The 23,137-nt window shown below is 40.1% G+C and overlaps 1 protein-coding gene across 1 annotated transcript in view; it reads left to right on the top strand.

Annotated features, from left to right (window-relative positions):
* Nucleotides 1-21,350, top strand: part of ap4b1 (adaptor related protein complex 4 subunit beta 1) — a 67,056-nt gene extending 45,706 nt beyond the window's left edge. The window contains exon 9 of the mRNA XM_079675776.1: nucleotides 17,765-21,350. Within this exon, the coding sequence (XP_079531902.1) occupies nucleotides 17,765-17,772 (8 nt within the window). The 3' untranslated portion in view covers nucleotides 17,773-21,350. The remainder of the gene's footprint in view (nucleotides 1-17,764) is intronic.
* The last annotated feature ends 1,787 nt before the right edge of the window (nucleotides 21,351-23,137 follow it).

The raw sequence follows: 23,137 nt of genomic DNA, 5'->3' as shown, positions 1-23,137 counted from the left end.
CCTTAGGCCATGGGAACAGTTAAGCTTTGTTATTTACCTAATCCTAAAGATGTCATGAGATGATGACTGGTAAATTTATACAAGCATAGCTTTCAGAGGGGAAACATGTGACTGTTGTGTGATAAGATACATGATAGGATGTGTGTGTGTGTGTTGAAGATGTTTAGGGGGAATGAGTATCCTCTGTCATGACTCCAAATCATTGATTGGGGGATCTGCCTAAGGGCAGAGGGACACACACACACACACACACACACACACACACACACACACACACACACACACACACACACACACACACACACACACACACACACACACACACACACACACACACACACACACACACACACACACACACACACACACACACACACACACACACACACACACACACACACACACACACACACACACACACACACACACACACACACACACACACACACACACACACACACACTGAAGCAGCAGCTGGAATCAACAACTGCGGACTCACTACCTGGGGTCCCACCCAGAAGGGAAACCGACCAATGGAACACTGCCAACTCACTGGGTAGCTCGCTCAGAAGTGAACTCGCCAATAACAAATAGCTAGGGAAGAGCAAGCGATAAAACTCCTCCCCACCTGTGTATAAATGTTGTGATCATTTTGAAGATCGGGGCTCTTGTTTCTGACTGGCTGTCGTGGTACGTATATCACACGGTGGTAGAATCTGAGCCGGAGTACTCTGCAGAGTGCTTCGTGATTAGGTGATTAGGTGATGTATTCTATATTTTTACCATTAAAACAGATTATTGTTTAACCCTTATCCTGGTGCTTTGACTTTTCCTTCTTTTAAAACAAACTCATAGAGGAACGCGCGGAGCAGAGGTTCTGCTCCAACACAAATGACATCAAAACGCATTTTAATGGCCAAACTAACTTTAAAATAGGCATTTTACACCGAGAATAAAATGAAGTTCGGCCATGTTTTTTTTTTCTGCAGGGAGAAATGTGAAGATCACGTGATAGACGCCAGCCATTGGAATGAATGCTGAAAAAAAACGTAGGGATCTTACAATTTCAGAGGGTTTTTTGTAGAAATACTACGTCCTACGTTGTGGACCAACGTAGTTATTACACGTTTTTTTGTGAGACTGGGTTGGCTGTGACAACAGGATGCTGTGGTCCATAGTGTCGAAGGCAGCTGTCAGGTCTAACAGCACCAGGACAGCTGGGCTACCTGAGTCGGCGGCTAAGAGCCGATCATTAAAAACTCTTAAAAGGGCTGTTTCAGTGCTGTGCATGGGTTTGAAGCCAGACTGAAACTTTTCATGGATGCCATGCATGGTTAAAAAAGACTGCAGCTGGGCATAGACTACTCGCTCCAGGACTTTAGATACAAATGGTAGTTGGGAGATGGGCCTAAACTTTGCGAGAATGGAGGGGTCGAGATTTTTCTTTTTAAGTAGTGGCTGCACCACGGCATCAAACCATGTCAGTGGGCTGCAGCATCAATTATTTTTGAAAGTGTAATGCATAAGAATCAGCTGATTTTTACTATTAATGATCTGGACATGCAGAAGAGGCTAAAATGATCATAAAACATTGTCAACATTCATTTTCCATGTCTCTCTCCTTTCCATAACCTGCAGCCTCTCTTCCATCTTCTTTAGTCTCTGTCTTCTTCCTGTTCATTACTCTCTCTGTCCTCTACTCTTTGTCTTTGTTCAATCTCTCCCTCGTTGTTCACTTTTTGCTTCTTCTCACTTGTCGCTCCTGCCAGTGAATTAAAAGCAATTCATCAATTTAGTTCATTTAACTTTTTTTAATTTAAATCTGTTTTGTTTGATTCTCAAAAGAGATCAAAGAAGTAAGCAAATTGTGTTATTATGACATCATAACTGCAATAGATGTATTTTGTAAAATTATGCCTATTGTCAATATGCAAATGAAGACCATTGTTATAGATAAATAGATGGATAGATAGATAGATGGATAGATAGATAGATGGGGTTATTAAGCCTCTTTTGTGTGACTGTACCTGCAGTTCCTCCCTGACTTCCATCACTTTCTCTCTCTCTCTTTCTCTCTGCCTGTCCTGTCTCTTCCTTACCAACGCTGAGCTTCGAAAAACAATACAATGTTATATCTTCAATGTTTTACTCAAATTGAAATGAAAGAAAAGCATTACAACGTTTGTTAAAAAAGGTAATCCTTCTGACATTGGATGAATGTAATTAACTGTAGCTCTCTAGCTAGTTTATTAACGCAATTTCAACCAAAGTATAGCCTATAGCTGCAATATAAGTTAGTGTGCATGTGGTGGTCGGACGTCCACTGACTAACGTAGAGCGTTCACACAGGATCTACTGGTCATATGATGTCCTGATGAACAGGAACACAAGCAGCCCGCTGGACTCAGATCTCTAGATACCACATCACTCCTCCGCTGCTCCGATACAAGCCCGGGCTGCGGTAGGCGAAGTCCCGCCCATCTACTTCCGACCCATGGGACCCCGGAAGCGGAAAATTATACATTGAAGTCAATGGAGAGAGAAAAGTCATCTTTCGATCCCGTTTGAATTGTGCCACGAATGACAAATATGATGTTTGTCAAATTAAAAGAACATTTTGCAAGTCAAAAAAATTAAAATGTGTGGTAAAACTGTGAAGTTACACATTTTTTTGTGTGAAACCACTCAGTGAACTACAGGTCTCTGGTCTCGCATAATACGCTTCACCATCACAAAATGGCCGTCACGTTGGCAAATTTCACCTGTTTCTTTCAGAATGAGGCGAAAAAGTATAAAACGAGGTGAAAATCACTACAAGTCTGGGCATGTTGAGAGCTGTACATACACGAAAGGGGAGTTAGTCGGTTCTGTAAGAGCCAGCATGCGGGACCGGCTTTACAAGGTTTCAGTGAGTAATATGAGTGCAATGTTTAAGGTTAATGTCAGCTAGCTAACATTAGCTAACAAGGTACACTAATGTGTTTTGTTTTAGCAACTAGTTTTCTCCTTAAGAACTTCGTGGTCTCTGTGTATGCTGTGGATAAAATTAGTGTTCACAAGAACAAGATACACTCCCGTGTTTTGTTTTAGTTGCTCTTCAGATTGAAGCGGCCAGTTTTACATCGACTATGTGTGATCTCCTTTTTACATCTCGTTGTGTCATTTGAGTTTATTTGCTGTGTGTAGATTCAAGGATTTTGGTTATCTTGTCAATTTGTTTGGTTATCTAGGCACAGCTGTGTGTGACTCCCTCTGGTACACTGGTATGTGTTTTCCTAATGTAGAGAGCATTGATTCATTAATAAACTACACACTGGCTCTAGATCCTGACCAAATCCTTTTTTTTTGTTGATCAAATGTTTTTCAAAAATGTATTGTATATTATATAACAGCTGCACATCACAGACCGGAGTCTCTGCTACTGTGGACCACGAAGGAGGCGATCATCATCCCCATCCCCAAAGACCCTGCATGGCATGGGAATATCCTCCTCCTGGAAAAATTCTACACCCAGCATATGCTCCCTGTGTTGGCCAGTAGAGAGGAGGACATTTAAATAAACATACTCTTAACACCCTCGGACTCTGCGTTGTGTTTCGTATGTGTGATGGGATGTTATGCAGAGGGGAGGAAAACAGGACACAGCAGATTGGGATTGTGGTGGAGATGCTGAGCAATTATTTAATTGTTGCATGTAATTATTATTATACTGCGTGCTTCTTAGTTATTCCATCTTTTGCTGTAACATGGATCTGTATGTAACTCTATATTTACTTGTTATCTACCACACTTCCGTATACATCATACACCATCATTATACATGATGGTGTATATAGGATATATATATATATATTTGTATACATATCTCTAAATTGTATAATTTTGTTTTTCGTATTTGGGATTGTTGGAAACGTCTTTTTGATCTCTCTGTCTATAAACACAAACTGAGTAAGATTGACAATAAAGCTGACTTTGAATTTGAAAAATATATATATTCTTTATGAAAATAGTTGACTGTTGTCAAATGAATCCAAATGAAACGTTGGACTGAACTACAACTACGCCTTTAAATCTCGACGGACTGTTTTTCAGTGGGTTAGTGGAGTTAGTAGTTTTCAGTTCCCTGGACTGATTAACAGCGAAGCTCCCTTTCTCTTTTGTCCACTCAAATACACTTGGCCCTTTCTGTTTTCCATGTGGAAAATGGCAGCCGCATATTCTGCTTTTCTCATCTGGCTCCCTGTCTGCTCGTCTACAATGAGAAAATTATATAATTAATTACTAATAACGATTTAAACCTGTTATTACCAATATTTCACAAATTCTTCATGTAAACGTAAGAGCACAGCTGTATGTTGAGTATGTCAACTTAGCTTGGTTCATCTTACTGGGGGGCAGCTACATGGATGTCGGTGCAGTCCACAATCATTTTGCAGTTGAAGGCGGAATGAATTTATTATTGACTCAGAATGAAGCACAACTTCATGTCATACAATACATTGACTTTATTTGTAATTGTGTAAAAAAATATGAGCATTGATTAGCAAGCAGGACCTGCAGGAACAGAGAATGGTGATGGATGGAGCTGGGAAGAGAGAAGAATAAAGAAAACAGATCAACTTTATTATCGAATATTAAAAATTCAATTTCAAAACAAGTTGCCGCTCCTACAGTTTTCTAGTATGTAAAGATGATTTCACATGACCAATGCAAAATATCACACTCAATACATGTGTGTCTCTGAGGGGTGCATTGTGCCTTTGATGTATATAAATAATATACCATAACCAGAGCAGGTCAGTCCAGTGTGCATGTTCCTCAGGGTCTCAGCAGTTACAGGTGAGGTAAAGAAAATAAAAGACAAAAAGGTCAGTAACAACACTTTAAAGTAACAACACTTAGAATAATTATCTATTTTAATAATTTTCTCTCAGTAATCACTCAACTACTGTCTTTCCAACAAACAGATTGACTCGCCCTCACTATCATCACAATGAAACACGTCCAGAAGAATGTCATGCAAAGCTGCTTGCCTACCTGCCTTCGACTCTCCCTGAACTGCCTGATATTTTAATGTTCAATGTTAACCATTTGTGCAGATAGCATGAAAATAGAAAAGATCCCCGATGCTAATGTGGCGTTAGCCTACCTTCCGCCCCCTTAGCACCTGGTGGAGGGGGCGATAGGCTATTCTTCAAATGTTTCACAAAATACTTACCATCATGACTACTCTTACTGTTTAACATTTTGGTTTACTTCATATTAAGGCTAATACAAATGACAATGCTAAGTAATGTAACGTAATGCTAACTAACGTACTCGCTACTAGCTAGGTAGCTAACTTGACTATGTTCCATATAAAACATGTATACTACCTGATATGTTTGGTCCTACGACTCCTGGTCCTTTCACCAGAAGGGAAGCGATAGAACGAGCAAGTGGTATGATCACTTTTGTGATTACAACCTGGTACAAAGCACACAGGCATCTTGTAAAAGTGAATTTATTGGAGGGAATAAATCAGTTATGAGATTTTCTTCTTCTTCTTTGCTTTAATTGCGAGTCGCAACCAGTCTTGGAGCATTATCGCCTATGACATCACTTACCAGAATGCGATTTGGGATTTGTAGTCTTTCTAGTTGCATATTTTTCATAGTCTTATATTTCAACAGTTTTACGACAAACTGTGACTTTTTTTTACATGGAAATGATTGTTTAAGATTAACAAACATCATATGTGTCATTCGTGGCACAATTCAAACGGGATCAAAAGATAACTTTTCTCTCTCCATTGACTTCAATGTATAATTTTCCGCTTCCGGGGGTCCCATGGCAACACACTCTCACTCCATAATCGTCCAGGAGCAACGTTTGGTCAGGGTCCCGTGGCGTGCAGTTGTGACGCTCCTAGGCTCCTTCAGCTTCTTAAAGTGATGCAAATAACTTTCAACTGATTGCAATGTATTCCCATCTGCTGCGGGATTTGACGCTCATGGAAGCACGGCATTCGTTTGTGTCGGCTGCCCTTAAAGGCAATGTGAGCGTCCATTCCCATTGGATAACGGAGAATTGTACACCCGGAAGTAAATATTCCCCTTACTGTCGATTGATTTGAAAGTGATACAGATGTAGCACTGAATTTCAGACTCCAGCTTACAGCTTCCTGCCTACGACCTGCCTAAAACCAGTATAGAGGAATGTTAAGCCCTCCCACTATTTTCCAAGAGGGCGTTGCCAGATTTTCAATTTCAGGTTTTAACCAGGAGATGGCGCTTCATTCACAAATACAGAAAGACAAGTTTCATGGACTTTCAGTTGTGTTTTGAAGAGCATTTGAACACATCAACATTTTGGATCAACTAAAGTATATCTAATCTTGTAATTCAATAATATATAGTCTTTATATATTAAATAATCATAATTATAATGTAAATGTTTACATTACACTTCTTTATTTGTTATGCTCATACTTTTACCTTTACAATCGTTTGCTTTAATATGCAGTATATGTTTTGTATATTTTTGTGTTTGCTTCCTCCTGCTCCCTTTCGGACACATACTGTATGATTTATTATTATTATTATTAATATGAAGATATTATTAAGATAAGATAAGATGTTACTTTATTGATTGAACATTTTAGTTTAGAATGTGCTGTCCCACGGTAATTCAGAAGGCTCACAGGTCACATTCCGACCATTATTTAAAACAATAGGTGCTTTCACACCATCTACAGTTTGATTTGTATAGAGCAGGGGTGGGCAATTATTTTTTCCATGGGGCCACATGAGAAACAAAAAGTATTGTGGAGGGCCGGGCCAAAAGGCTGAACTCAATTCTGCATAATATTAATTGTATTTCTTTATAAAAAGCAGTAAATAGCATTGTTTTGACAAGCTGGTAGGAGTATATGTTATAGTTGAGCAATGAAAAAGTGAGGTTGCCTTACAAAAAATGTAATTTATTCAATCAAATTTCCCAAAACAATGGTAAACAAAATGTGAACGTTTTTCACCATTTGTGACTCATATTAGTGAACATTTTCAGTCGCATTCACTACAAAACACATTTTGAGTTTCATATACTGTTGGAAAGTTGTGTAAAGGTTCTTAGCATTCTTAAGACATCACAACATTGTCTTTGTGCTCCAAACATTCAGCAAGATACATCATATTGAACTGTCACTGAACATCACTGAACTGTGATTTTGAGAAAAGGCTTCCAAAGAAAGTGTCCCAGTTCACTGCTAGTTGGTTCCTTTACATGCCTACATTTGTAGTCTAACCACCTCATTTGGTGTTTTTAAGTTCTTTTTTCTTGTTCAGTGAGAGAAATCTAGTCTCTGCTGGGCTTTAACGAGTGCATCGAAGTCAGGTTGAATGTCTGAGGTGGAGATGCGAAGCACAGCTGACAGATGATCATCAGTGAGAGAGGATCTATACCTGGATTTCATAAACTTCATCTTTGAAAATGTTTGTTCACATATGTAGGTAGAGCCAAAGAGAACCAACATCTTCTGAGCATGTCTCCTCATGTTTGGAAAGTTCTCCTCCTCGAGAGAAGAGTAGAAATACAGCAGAGATCCTGACTTAAAGCGCTCTGCCAGTACTGCATCAGACTGCAGGTCAATGAGTTCCAGCTGAACATCACTGGGTGCATTATCCATACTGCAGGTAAAGGGAGAGGAAATCATGAGCATTTCATCCTCGATTGTTCGGAGATCTTCAAATCGCCTTGAAAACTCACCATGCAATGCTCCTAACATGGATGAGTACCTGCGGAGGTGATCAGCTGATGGTGTGACTTCTTTCAGGGTTTGCATGTGAGTGAGAGTGTTGCTCTCCAGTTGGCTTGAAAGAAACTGCATCTTTCTCATGAAAGCCTTCACCAGGCTGTGCATTTCATGAACAAAAAGGCCCTTGCCTTGCAGTTTGGTGTTCAGTTCATTCATCAGTGCAGTCACATCAACAGCAAATGCAAAATCTGCCATCCAGTCCTCGTCTGAGAGCTCTGGGATGTCTTTGCCTTTCTTCTCACAAAACTCTTGAATCTCTGCTTTCAGGTCCCAAACTCTTTTTAGCACTTTGCCCAGGCTGAGCCATCTGACAGCTGTGTGGTAGCCGATGTCACTATGCTCAGTCTCATGCTCCTCCAAAAGTGCAACAAACTGTCTGTGATTCAATGCCCGTGCCCTGATGAAGTTTACTATTTTAGTAACAACATCAATAACATGGTGAATTTTTAGCACTGACTTGCACAACACATGTTGGTGTATAATACAATGCAAAAATACCAATTTCTGATCTGCGTCGATTTCAGTCACTTTATCTTGCATACGTTTCAAAAGTCCAACATTTTTACCTGTAAGATTTGGACAACCGTCTGTTGTGACACCTGCCAGTCTGTCCCATTTCAGTCCCAGCGTGTCCATGCACGCATTTACCTCCGTGAACAGATCGCTCCCTGTCGTCGTCCCTTTCATCGGCCGCATTGCTGCCAGCTCCTCCGTAATCTTGAAGTCCGGCGTTATCCCATGGACAAATACGAGTAACTGCGCTGTGTCGCGGACATCACAGCTCTCGTCCAAAGCCAAGGAGATAAAGTCAAAACTTGCCACTTCATGTTGCAGCTGAAGCTCCAGATTCCCCGCAATGTCCTCGATCCTTCTCGTCACGGTTCGCCTGGACAGCGGGACTTGCTCAAAGGCTTATTTTTTTTCAGGGCATATTAGTGCTGCAGAGTCCACTAAGCACTCTTTGACAAACTCCCCCTCTGAGAATGGCTTACTGTGTTTAGCTATTTTGTGGGATATCACGAAGCTGGTCTTGGTTGCTGCATCCTTGGATGTGTGAAGCTTGGTAAAAAAGCCTTGCTGCTTTTGCAGCTTAGCTAGCAAAGCGTTCGATGTGCGCGCCCTTTCAGCATCAGTCAAGTTTTTGTATTTCTCCGCGTGTTTCGTCTCGTAATGCCGACTCAAATTGTAGTCCTTGAACACGGCGATCTGCTCCCCGCAAACTAAACACACGGCTTTACCTCCGACTTCAGTAAATAAATACTTAGCAGTCCAATTTTTGTTGAAAACCCTACATTCGGCATCTACCTTTCTTTTTTTAGCATCAGCTGACATTTTTGAGCGCTAAAGTCATCTTGTGACAATTATCCAATAACGCGCACGTCTTGATTTGACGTATTGCGTCATTATGTACGTGAATAAAAAACAACTTCAAAATAAAAGCATTGCAGCTTTAGTCCATGCATGAGGTAAAATGAGAAAATATGTTTATTTTGTCATTTCCAATTAACCTTACACGGGCCGGTCAGAGTCAACCAAAGGGCCGTATGTGGCCCGGGGGCCGTACAGTGCCCAGGTCTGGTATAGAGGGACCTCTGTGGCTGAATGGCCAGATTAGGTGTGGCGCATTTATCATAGGTGATCAGAGCTAACTGCCTGCCGTCAGATTTCATTTAAAAAACAGATCTGATTTTAAGACTATTTCTGCGCTCATAAAGAATGATAAGAAAAAGAATAATGCGTATTGAACTGGTTTCATAAATTTGTGAGTTTATTTAACACTAGAACCGCCAATCGGGTCAATTTGTGTGATGTGTGTTGTGTGTGTGCGCAATGTAACTTTTTTTTCAATAAAATATTAAAGTCTCCCAGCCCGTGACTTTTCCTGAAAGTGTGTTATGTATCACCCTATGTTGTTAAAAATTGCATTCTAATAGCGGGATATGACAGGTTTAGGTAGGCCTATACAAAAACCTCTGGCGGTTCTAGTGTTAAGGTAATTAGGTACAGTAGAAGCCCTTTTTTATCAGTAACGAATTTAGCAGTTGAACATAAAAGTAATCTAACTGAGGGTCACTTGCAATGACAGTGTTGTGTCTAACTGTAAGCTTGTCACTCAGAGTAACCTACAGTTAATTTAGCTGCTGGAGAAGAAAGATCAGGGGGGGAGGGGGGGAGAGAGCTGTGGTTGATGGGCCATTAGTTGTGTAAATACACAGCTGAGAGCTGCCGTTTCATTCAGACTGTTTAAAAAACAGTAACAATGGACTATTTTTCTTAGCGGATGCATGTAAATTTAAATCAATACATACAACAATTTTTTTAATCAATAAAAACATTTTCTAAATCCATAAAAGCATTTAAATTAATATTGGGAGTCATGTCGTTACTTTGTTGAGAATGTGGCCCTGTAATAAGCGGGATAATTTGCAGCGACTTGTTCCTTATGGGGAAAATAACACCCGTCATGTGTGTGTAGAGGTGTGTGTGGTTAAAACACTTTCATGAAGTGAAGGAGGTTTTCCTTCTATAAAACAGCTGTGGGCAGCAGTGAGTGTCACGGACATGAATTCATAGATCAAGGCAGACTGGTGCACACACTCTCCTGTCCTGCCAGGCGACACGCCCGTTCTAAGCCGTGTCCCTCACTCCTCACATCCCAAGCTGCATCCCCACAAGTGTATTATGTTGTTACATCGTTTCAGATGTTATGTTTCAGTTGTGCTCTGTCTATGTTCAGTGATGCAAACTTGTCACCTTTCGGCGAAATTCGCCGTTTTGAATCCAAAATAGGTCATTTGTGTGATTCATGTAGATCTGCAATAAAAATATTTTTTGGGGGGGGGGTCTGGGACCCGGAGTAATCTGCGGCCGTGAGCTGTTATGTGCCATAATGACACGCATGGTGTTCTTTTTTTATATATTATAATGAAGTGCAAGCTGTGTGCTCGAGTCTTCCTGCCTGTCGGCTCTGCTCCTCCGAGATGATGGTCTAGCTTCAGCAGCTACATTACCTACGGGTGCGTTCGTTAATATTAACTGTGCGTCCGGAGTCACTGTGGCACAGACTGGACCGCTGGTGAACAGCTGTTAGAACGGGCCGTTCAGGTGTTCAGAGCAGAGCTCCCTGTTGGAGCGGCAGAGCGTGATGTGAACTGAAAAGTTTTTCTGTGGCAATATTATTTAAGGAATCGTTGAGCTAGCTAGCTAGCATACATTGTCACTATCTGCTAACGTTAGCTTTAGCCTTCTATTTCTAATCGTTTTTTTCATAGGCTATAAACAGAGGTGGTATAAGTATATATATTGTACTTGAGTAAAAGTAGAAGTACTCAGATCTTGTACTTGAGTAAAAGTAGAAGCACTCAGGTCTTTTACTTGAGTAAAAGTAGAAGCACACAGATATTGTACTTGAGTAAAAGGAGAAGTACTCAGATCTTGTACTTGAGTAAAAGTAGAAGTACTCAGATCTTGTACTAGAGTAAAAGTAAAAGTACTCATCTTGTACTTGAGTAAAAGTAGAAGTACCAGAGTGTAGGAATACTCTGTTACAGTAAAAGTCCTGCATTCAAAATGTTCCTCAAGTAAAAGTAGAAAAGTATTCTCATAAAAATATAGTGAAAGTAGCGACAGTAAAAGTAGTCATTGTGCAGATTGGTCCATTTCAGAATAATATATATGATATGTTTTATAATGATTGATCATGAAAGTGTTCTCAAAGCTGGTAAAGGTGCAGCTAGTTTGAATTACTTTGTATACTGCAGGGTAGCTTGTGGATTTACTCCAGGTGGAACTAAAGTCTGATTTAACACTTGATTATATTTCACATCATTCATCCACATCTGTAAAGTAACTAAAGGTATTAAATACATGTAGTGGAGTAGAAGTACACCATGTACCTCTGAACTGTACTGTAGAAGAACAAAGTAGCAAAACATTGAAATACTTAAATAAAGTACAAGTATCTCAAAATTGTGCCCAAGTATAGTACTTGTTGAGTTTATGAACTTAGTTACTTTACACCATGTGGCTATAAAGATAGAAAGACTAGGCCTTGCACAGAGGCATGAAAATACATTTTCAAAATGCTCAACAGTGCTGCCAAAATTATAAACTGACTGCTACACAATTTAAAATAAATGCTTTTATATATTTCTATTAGATGTGACTCTTTGGTGTTTCTGTTATTATTAACACTGCTGCTTTAGTTGTTCTGCTAATATCCTCTGTTATTCCTCATTTTAAAGCCGATATTCCGTGGGGAGGCCCCACCCCTGGTTTAGGACTACACCATCTGCTCTGTTTGACAAACCCCGGGAATAGTTCTCAAGCTCTGTGATTGGTTGACCTCCAACTGCATTCCATATGAAAAAAAACATTTCGTAAAAGATAAAATCATACTTTATTCAGCAGTGCTTGCTTTACTCCTTGAAAGTCATCACATGAATGCATTGTAATAAACGGTTTGGCTGCATTAAATATATTACACATCTGTCGTAGTTCTTTATTTTTATTTATCTACAGAGATCGGGCTCAGAATAGACCGGAAACTATTCTTTTACCGTTCATTTTGAATTTCACAATAAAGTTAGTAGTAATATTTTGTTTTGATATTATTGTTTTGTATTAACTACTAGACCGCTGGGTCATGTTAAGACCATCTTTTCTGTGTTGCTGTGGGTTTTTTCCATCGCTTTTGTGTTAAAAATATCAAAACAATAACTAAATATATCCGTCGTAAACTAAACCAGAAACAGCAGTATCTTTTATTTTGTTAACACTGTAAACTTGACAGCTTTTTAACCCAAACCACCTACTGGTTAAAGCGCGTTATTACATGTTTAGAGTAATGCAATGCAGGTAGATTGTGCTACCTGCTTGAAATGGGATGGAACCACGGCAGACTGTCCAAAACTGGATTTGAACGGGTCCACCGCCTCCCCCCCTCCCATGGCACGTCTCTAGTGGGAGTTGTAGTTTTAAAAGACGTTTTCGTATTTTCCATAATAATAAGTTGCCAGTATACTGTGTACATCCCTGGAGGTTTAGGGGACAGGAAACACTCAAATTTAAAACATATAATTAATAAATGGGTGAAAATTGCTTGTGCCCATAATGGGCAGCATTAATATATATACCCACATGCCAGCTATGTCAGAAGAGCTTTATTTAACAGCTGGTCTTATGTTTGTGACCCCTCCTGTTGTTAATTGATAACATTACATTACATTACATTAATTGATAAGCCTGAAACATGCACTTGTCAAGGCAAATTTTGCAAATATGGGAGTAGCCATCGATCATCTTAAGATAAGATATACTTTATTGATCCCAAGTTGGAAACATTTGCGGTACATCAGCATGTGTAATAGTTGTAAATATGCAGTGGTGTTTATTTGTAAATCATTTAGTATAATCACAAAAATTCTGTGTTTTATATTTAATAATTCTGTGTTCTTTATTTATTGATTGTTCAATACCTGACAAGGCCGGAGATGAAATATCTATATACATCCTATGCAGAGGTGCCCAGTACGTCGACGGTCGACCGCGGGGGCAATGCTGGTAGATCGCGAGTCATTCATACATTTAAAAAAATCCAGCTCCGTTAAAATAGACAAAACAGGTTTTGATCCCTCCTCCTTTGGCCTCCCTGCCACTTAATTCAGGAGTTGACTTGATTGACAGAAAAAGCGACCTATTGCTTTCCAGTCTGTTAACACAGAATGCAAAGCCATACAAAATCAGTCAAGTGCCGGGAGAGACAAACAACAAAATGAGTGCGGGAACGAGCAAAAAGCTAAAGACATACCACTTCCACACAGAATGGGAGGGAGAATCTTTTTTTGTGATGTCACATTCAAAGGTTATTTGCCTTATTTGTAAAGCAAGCGTCGCTCTGCCAAAGAAAGGTAACGTGGAGAGGCATTATCGGAGTGTTCACAAGGCATATGACAGCGACTTCTCTCCGAGTAGCGAGTTGAGAAAGAGAAAGGTCATGTATTATTGCTACACAAACATTATCTTTTAGTCTTAGTGTCGCCAACTCGTTTCTAACATGCAAAAAGACAAACAAATGCGTCTATGGTCGGTGTATTTTCTATCTTTCCAATCCAGAAGAGATCTCTCTCTCCCCCGTCTGTTTGCAAGGGGGCGGGGCAGTTTACACACACGCATCTGCTACATGCAGCAACACACGGAGGAGATGGTGGAGAGAAGCGCTCCAAGGTGTGGTTACATGTTACCCGTCTTGAGGTGGACAATGCTCGTCACCAAAAGTGTTTAGCATGTAAGGGCGGTAACACGAGCAATTTGTCTAAACATTTAGCAAAAGTGCACCACATTCAGACGGAGGAATGCACCGGGTTCGACTGTCTTTCGACTAGCTCTGTAGCCCCATCCACGAGTCCCACCTCAGGTGTTATGTATGCTAGCAGCAACACACAGAGTTAACTACATTATACAAACATGGGTTAATGATTAGAGGTAACTGAGTTATTTATTTTGTTAAAGTTTCAGCTATTCTGTTTCCAGTTCTGTCATCAGATTATTTAATAAGATTTGTTAAAACATTGTTGTTTCTTTTGATGTGACATATTATTTATTTAATTCAAATAAAAAGCAATGTTAATTTTGTTCACAATTTGTTAAGTTAATTTAATAATATATGTATTTTTGAATCAAGTATTCATCTTTATTGTCTTCATTGTTAGTTTCCACATGCCTAAAACAACCTCAAACTAAATCTAAAAGTTGATGGCTAAATAAGAGCGTTTGAGAAATTGTGCAAGGCACACAGTAGTAGTCCGAATAGTCGATTAATCGTTTCATTAATCTATAGATTAATCGATAATCAAATTAGTCGTTTGTTGCAGCCCTATTGTAGTTATCCCATGTAAAAATAAAACGTGTTATTCAGCAACCCTTGCAATTTGGGTTTTTATTTTTGGTTGGTAGACCTCGGTTAGCTGGTCATTTCAAAAGTAGCTCACCAGCCAAAAAAGTGTGGGCACCCCTGTCTTACAGTATAAGAGTATAATACATATGTATAATATCAGTTAAAATAAGTGCTTCAACATAGTTAACATTGCTGGAGGTATGCACAAATATTGATAAATGTCTTGTAATGCACTATTGAGGAACCTGCGACCCAAGTTTTTCATTTCATTGCATAACTACACCGTTTGTGTATATATGTCAATAAACCTTAGAAAATCTTGAAATCTTGAAAGGGATGTGCAAAATAGTCATTATATACAGTCTTTAATTAACTATTAGTAGAGAATAACGAGTAATGAATATACTTTATAGGGATCCTATTAATATCTAATAATAAAAATAATGAAATTCAATAACATGCTTTAACCACCAGGTGTCCCTTTCTATCAGCTTTGCACCTTTATGGTGTAAATACAGCCTATCTACCATCAAAATATAAAAGTCAGCCGAATTAGTGTTGATCCTGTAAAGAGACGTGTTGTGTGAAAAATAAATGTAAGATGTTGTTTAATTGCTGATATATTTATGATCCACGTCCGATTTCATTGTTGGCGACAGTTCCTCATGTTTGTCTAGAAGTCTTCTCATCAGGGCTCTATAAATAGAGAACTACGGCAGATATGTAATATTTAATGCAGCCGAACCGTGTATTACAATGCCGCTATGTGATGACTTTCAAAGAGAAAAGCAAGCACACTCGGAATAAAGTGTTTTCGGTCTGTTTCCAGTATTTGTTTATGACGATGTGATCTGAGATGTGAGACTGGAATTGCACAGGGGAAAATAACGTATCTTTAGATGCGGATTTTGTTAAACTAATACGTTTTCGCTGTGGACCAACACTATACATCGACGGGGAAAGGGGTAGAAATAAAGATAACACCATTAAACAGTTACACAACATAACAGAAATAATATCGATAGCAGCATCCCTAGCAACCACCTTGGTAACAATGAAAACGTTCTATGGACGCAATTTCCTGAAGTAATCTTTGTAATAACTAGCAAACTAAAGATCATGTACATCCACTGCACACATAATCTGAAATAACAACTCATATTTCTCGCATGAAATGACATCAAAACGCATTTTAATGGCCAAACTAACTTTAAAATAGGCATTTTCCACCGAGAATAAAACGAAGTTCGGCCATGTTTTTTTTTTCTGCAGGGAGAAATTTGAAGATCACGTGACATAGACGCCAGCCATTGGAATGAATGGGGTTTGTCAAACAGAGCAGATGGTGTAGTCCTTAACGATAGCTGGGGATTCTGGGTAGTGTAGTGTCTTCTGCCATCCTTTACTCCGAAAATATATTTGTTTCTCCGAATCGAAGGGGAAAAATACAAAAGCATTGCACACAATTTAAACCAATCAATGTTGTGTAATTAACAAGGATAATCTGGTGTTTTTTAGTCGATGAGTAGTGCAGATATCATTGTAAAATCAATCGACAGTAAGGGGAATACTTTCTTCCGGGTGTACAATTCTCCGTTATCCAATGGGAATGGACGCTCACATTACCTTTAAGGGCAGCCGACACAAACGAATGCTGTGCTTCCATGAGCGTCAAATCCTGCAGCAGATGGGAATACATTGCAATCAGTTGAAAGCTATTTGCGTCCCTTTATGAAGCTGAAGGAGCCTAGGAGCGTCACAACTGCACGCCACGGGACCCTGACCAAACGTCGCTCCTGGACGATTATGGAGTGAGAGTGTGTTGCCCATGGAGGCTCCCGGAAGGGGAGGGACTTCGCCTCTCTAACGATACATGTCGTCTTCTTCTGTTTGCTTTAATCGAGGCTACGTAGTTATACAGCGCCCCCATCGCCAGTAAATGGAAGTTCTACAAAATACCCCGTTTAGTGCAATTATTTCACACGTTTTGTATATACACAGCTCGGAAAAAATTACAGAGGTCCGGACCTCGGTGACCTCAATGGTGGATACGGCCCTGTTCAGGACATTGTTAATACAGCAAAAAATCAAAGCTGACAATCTCTTGGTTTGATATGTTTTCTCCCCCAGACAACATGGACATAAGACATTTTTTTTCAAAGAAGAGGAAAGTAAGTCTTCAGCTGGTAGCAGTTAATCAGTTAACAGTGATGGCGGTGGCAAAAGCGTCTCACTTCTTGAGTTTCGTCTTTATGTCATGAAAGAGAGATACAAATACTGAATAGTTTAGATGAGAAAAGGCATCGAAATGCCAGGTTACTCTCCGTGCTCATGTAAACACCATGATGTCCATGTAGAGATGCAGTCAGTGTGTTTTACTGGAGCCTCAGTTCGATAAGGGATTATTTTCTGAGTTCTTTAACTTCGGTACTCTCTCTCAAAATGGTAATGTGCATTATGTTTTAATTATACTTCTTGTCATTCAGAAGCTTTTTGTGTGTGTTTATGTTTTACTGAGTGCTTATAGGCAATTTCCATCCCATTACATTACATTACATTGCATTTAGCTGACGCTTTTATCCAAAGCGACTTACAATAAGTGCGTTCGACCAACAAAATACAAACTTGAAGAAAACAGAATCATATAAGTACATCAGGTTTCATAGAGCTAAAACATTTCAAGTGCTACTCAACTGGCTTTAGATAAGCCAGTCCTTTATTAGTATATAAGTGCTTTGTTAATAATCCTATCGTTCGAACTGGAGTCGAAAGAGATGAGTTTTCAGTCTGCGTCGGAAGATGTGTAAGCTTTCTGCTGTCCTGATTTCAATGGGGAGCTCATTCCACCATCCTAGTATTCAGTTAACTATTTATGTTCTGTGCACATTACATAGACTAGCTAACATTCTACCTACTGCTTGGGACTTTGAGTCTTCAAAATGTCCAATGTTACAGACTGGGACTTACTTTAGAGTCAGTTGTATTTACATTCAGTATGACTTGTTATGATTCAATGTGAAAGAGTATACTGCTCAATAAATAATGATCACTTCACCACCTCTCTTGACATCTAGGCGCTTGAGAGTGAGTCAGAGACAGAACACAGGGACAGTGGAGAGAGGTCCATTGCTGAGGTGACAGGTGAGTGATAAAAGGTAAATGACAGTTTAGAGTAAATTGTGATGTGGACTCTCATCCCAGAATTTTAAGGAAATCAGTGGGGATATTGAACAGGAAACATTTCAGTCAAGGGGCATCATATGACCAATATAGACAGAAGGGCAACATTTATTTGAACATTTAAGTCAATGATACCATTCCTAGGTGAACTTAACATCTGTATGGAGTCAGATCAGTCTCAATATTAATAAATGCTCACAGAAGGATTCACAAATGTATTTTGTATTTTGCAATTTATATATAAATGACTCTCCACAACAATATCTCTCAATGCTCACACAATGTATAAATGTACAAAAAAAGGGCATTTAAACTGCTTTTTATTAGTTACTGGATGAAATTACAAAATGTACCCATAATTTTCCTCATGCTAGTATCTAACCACCTGTTAAAATGCACCAGAATACAGGAAATCTATTTTTTTTTTCGTGGGGGGGGGATCCCCAAACCCCCCGTTAAAAATGTCCACCCCACATTCAGGATGCTTCCTACGCCCATGGCCGGGACACATCCTGAGCTAAGAGAGGTGTTTATTAGTAATAAAATACTTGCTTCAACTGATTTGAAGACATCTCTGAGAAGGCGTGAGGGAATGCTGTCTAAGGTGCAGTTTGTCGGCCGCAGGTGCTTATACATCCGAGAGAGAAGAGAGGGATACAGGTTTAAAGTGGTCGAGGACAGCAGGGCATAGAAAAGGAGCAGGATCTGGGGTAGCATTAGTGTGGGCTAGCCTAAGTGCAGATACTTTAAGAAACTTATCACAGAGAGTCATGCCCGGCGCCGTGGGAGGGCCAGGCCCTCCCATTTGACATTCCTGCCCTCCCCCAATAAACACGATTTTTATTATTTATAAAAACCAACGCTGTCCTCCGGGGCACATCTCCTTGTGCCCCTACCATCACCACCTGCGTTGCCACACCCTGTACCACACCCGCCAGCATCCTCCTCCTCCTCCTCCGTGCCGGTGCCTCCACTACAGACGCTACCTTGCAGCACATCAACAGGTACTATTGGGCCAGCAACCGCTTAAAGACCAACAGCCCCAGATGATCTTGGGGTTAATAAACCCAACCAGGTGAAACTGGATCGTTATCCAGGGAGATTGTTTTCAGGAAAGAAGCACCCTTTTGCCACTGCATGGTACAACAACAGACCATGGCTTGAATATTCGTTAAAAGCAGCCTTTTGTTTCCCCTGTGGACAGTTTAAAGTAAATACGTCTTCATCTGATGCGGCTTTTACTGTCAAAGGTTTTTGCGACTGGAAACACGGATTACAGACTGATAAAGGACTGCTAAGACATGCCGCATCAAAAGAACACATTTCATGTGAGAGTTTGTGGAGAGAGAGACAGATACGCAATGAAACAAATAAGGAAAGTAGTACTTTGGTGCACAGATGAGGAAACAAATAAGGAAATTAGTACTTTGGTGCAGATCAGCTGGCACGGAACCGTTATTACGTGTCAGCTGTCGTTGATATTATAGCTTTTTTAGCTGTCAACCAACTCCCTCGCAGAGGTGACCACGATTCACTCCACATGTCCGAGTGCAGTGCATAGAAATAAACCATGCCCAAGGTGGGCTAAACAGTTCATCGCGTCTCCGTCTCTAGAATTTCTTTCCGAGTGCAACGATGAGGAAGCTGCCATCCTTAACCAGTGTGCCTTGCTGGTGATTTACCAGTGTTTGTGCTGCCACGCACACAATGTTTCAAAAGTGGTTTCTATGTTGGTTTTTATTTGTGTATGTATTTGCGATAAGTGTGCATCTATACGCAATGCTGTTGGCCTTGCTGTTTGATATATATTGTGCCGCAGGCCCGCAGCACATGACGGTTTTGTGTGCCCTCCCATGAACATCATATGCCCTCCCTTTAGATTTGTTCTGGCGCCGGGTCTGCAGAAAGTAGGTGATGGCACAATTAAAGAAACGTCACAGGGATTAATTTGAGGAGACTAAAAAGAGCCTGAGGTTTATGGCTGTTTTTGGAGATTAACAGAGAAATGTGCTCTGTTTTGGCTGCTTTGACTGCCGTCTGGTAGTCAAGGCAAGCACGAAGGATTTCTAGGGAGACATGTAGTTTATCCTTTTTCCATTTTTTCTCTGCACGCCTGCAGGTGCTTCTAAGAGCACGAGTACAGTCATTGAGCCACGGCCCTGAGAGAACTTTGGGGCGTCTAAGCGTATAAGGAGCAACAGAATCCAATATTAGGGTAGGCCTAAATGTCGAGTCAAACATGGAGATCAGCTCATCCGCACTAAGAGCACAATTCACTTCGAATTTACAGATCAGGGAAGCATTAAAAACATCAGAAAACTGTGAGGCAGTCAAGGGGTTAATTGAACGCAGACGACGTGCAGGGGCACGTGATTCGACTCCTGTGGAAGGGATCGAAGTTGTAAACAGAACCGGTAAATGGTCTGAGATACGCGTTGCTGCACAGATTTCATCCACAGAGACAGACAGTCCAAACGGTATAAAACATGGTTTTGACTGGCACTAACGGTCGGGGAGTAAAGATCGGTTGAGCTGCTCCGTGCGGAACGTGTTCTATCAGGTAAAGTACTTTGGTACCCAGTTATTTATGGTATTGAGTTTGAATTTAGCCTTTGGAATGCAATTTCCTACAGTGCATTGTAAAGACTGAAAAAACAGGCTCAGGTTAAAGCTTGACATGATTTGGTCTTTTACTTAAAGGTAACCTATCATGCAAAATGCACTTTTGTATGTCTTTTATACATGAATATGTGTCCCTGGTGTTCCAGGGAACTCACCAAGTGTCAGAAAACACAACCTTCTCTATTTTCCTCCATACCCACATCTCTTAAAAAGGGGCTGCAACGGATCAGATACAGACTGATCCAGATTTGAACACTTCTGTGACGTCACAGAAGTGGCGCTACGGCTATTGGGCCAACTCCACCAATCAGGAGGAGACAGCCACGGACATTGCCGTTCGAATGTGCTGGAGACACTGTAGTACATATGCCAGGCCTGTAGATGGTGCTGTTCTCACAGAATCAGCCCATGCAAAGACAGTGTTAAATTGAGCGAAATGAGGAATGGCTAAAATGCATGATCTGTTTGGTATTTTGAAAAATAAAAAGTATAAATATGCCTTATATAGGTATGGTCCTACACTATATTATTCAAATATAGCATGATAGGTCCACTTTAAGAAAGTGTTTGTCCTCCTGTGTTGTCTTATTTCCTTATCTTTCTTTCAGGTGTAACATCTACCAATGGTTGTACATGACATAGACCTCCTCCGCCTCTTTGCTGTCTTACTAGTCAATCCTGATTCTGATCCTTTCCTAAATAGTGGTAAGTTGTTTTACAGTTCAGTGTACGTTAATTAGTGCAAATGCTGTTTACAGCATTCCACTATAGTTCTTCAATTCTTTATTCTTCCCCTTATTAGTGTGAATGCTGTGCCACAGCATTCCACTATAGTACTTCAAATCTTTATTAGTGCGACTGCTGTTTACAGCATTCCACTATAGTACTTTGAATCTTTATTAGTGCGAATGCTGTGCCACAGCATTCCACTATATTACTTCAGATCTTTATTCTTCCCCTTATTATTAGTGTGAATGATGTTTACAGCATTCCACTATAGTACTTCAATTTATGTATTAGTGTGAATACTGTTTACAGCATTCCACTATAGTACTTTGAATCTTTATTCCCCTTATTATTATTATTATGTGCCAGCCAAAAGCCGCCTTAAATCCAGGAAAAGTTTCCTGAAGAGCGTCCCACCCCTCGGAACACCGAGCACAAGCAGTGAAAGAGTCACTCGGTGGGAAGAAAGACTTGACAACCTCCCATCAGCAACAACAATGGAGCTAAAGGTGAGCGAGGCACTGCCCCCTGGAGCAGACACCAACTACGCAGTGTGGAAATGCCTAAACAGAATAAGATTTGGTGTTGGACGTGCAAAAGCCACTCTCGCCAAATGGGGATACCTAAATGACGGGGACGTTGTGTGTGACTGCGGCATTGAACCACAAACCATGCAACACCTCCTGATATGCCCCCTGCTGGAGCAACCCTGCAAGACATCGGACTTGGCAGAGTTTAATGAGAAGGGACAGCAATGTGTTCAGCTGTGGCTGAACCACATCTAACCAAGCCCTGTAACTGACTGCCTTGTGGACACGATAAGAAGAAGATTATTATTATGTCAGCAGAACTTTGGCTCTCCATAACTTCAGCTTATTTTCAGCTACAGAAACCATTCAAATATTAAACTATTCAGCCTTTTCAGGAATCGATGGGAAACCTTCAACTTTTTAAAAATATTTTATACATTTTGAGATATATAGCTTTTTTAACTCTTTTTTAACATTGAAGTCAATGGGAGTTGAGCCAATACTTTGACTCTCCATAACTTCAGCTTATTTTCAGCTACAGAAACCATTCAAATATTAAACTATTCAGCCTTTTCAGGAATCAATGGGAAACCTTCAACTTTTTAAAAATGTGTTATACTTTTTTAAATATTCAGCTTTTTAAACTCTTTTTTTAACATTGAAGTCAATGGGAGATGCCTTCAAATCCTCTTTTCCTACACCTTGCGCCAAATGCTACTCCTTCCACATACTTTCAGCTAGACACTTAATTCCAACTTCCAAATGATCACAGGACCTTCAGCTATTCAATTATTATTCAGATTTGTTGATATCTTGTACACTTCTTGAGATATTGAACTTAGTTTGGAGCTTAGTAGAGAGGCCTTTTTCAGATTTTAACATTAGAGTGGATGGAGCAGCTCGTTAAGTCTAGAGTGCTTTGATCTCAAAACAGAGTGCAGGAGTGCTTGAAATTCTCCCCCAAAAATGTTTTAAACTTGTCATAATTCCCAAACCCTACACTCCTCAGACATATTTTTTCATGAAAATGTAGGAAAACCTCTCCTAGGTTGGAAAATAAAAATAAATGCCTCTTGAAGGCATGAAGAGAGAAAAAGTCCAGTCCAATTGTTCCGGATCTTTCTTCAGAGCAGAGAGAAGTACACTTTAGATAAACTGCTCCCATCTCAACATTTGACACAGAAAAACCCAAAGAAAAACATATTTCAGTTCATTGGGGTTCCCTGATGATCACGGTCTGGTAATTTTGTTATAGGAGCTATAGTTTTTGAACAGGTGGCAAAATTGTCAGATATACTCCTCAATGCATTCTTATGGGACTCAGTACTGCAGTTGGTTGTCATGGTGTTGTTGGGAAGATTGGAGCCACACACACACACACACACACAC

Source organism: Notothenia rossii (assembly GCF_949606895.1).
Source record: "Notothenia rossii genome assembly, chromosome: 4".
NCBI classification, from domain to species: Eukaryota; Metazoa; Chordata; class Actinopteri; order Perciformes; family Nototheniidae; genus Notothenia; species Notothenia rossii.
This window is presented reverse-complemented; position numbering and strand designations above follow the sequence as displayed.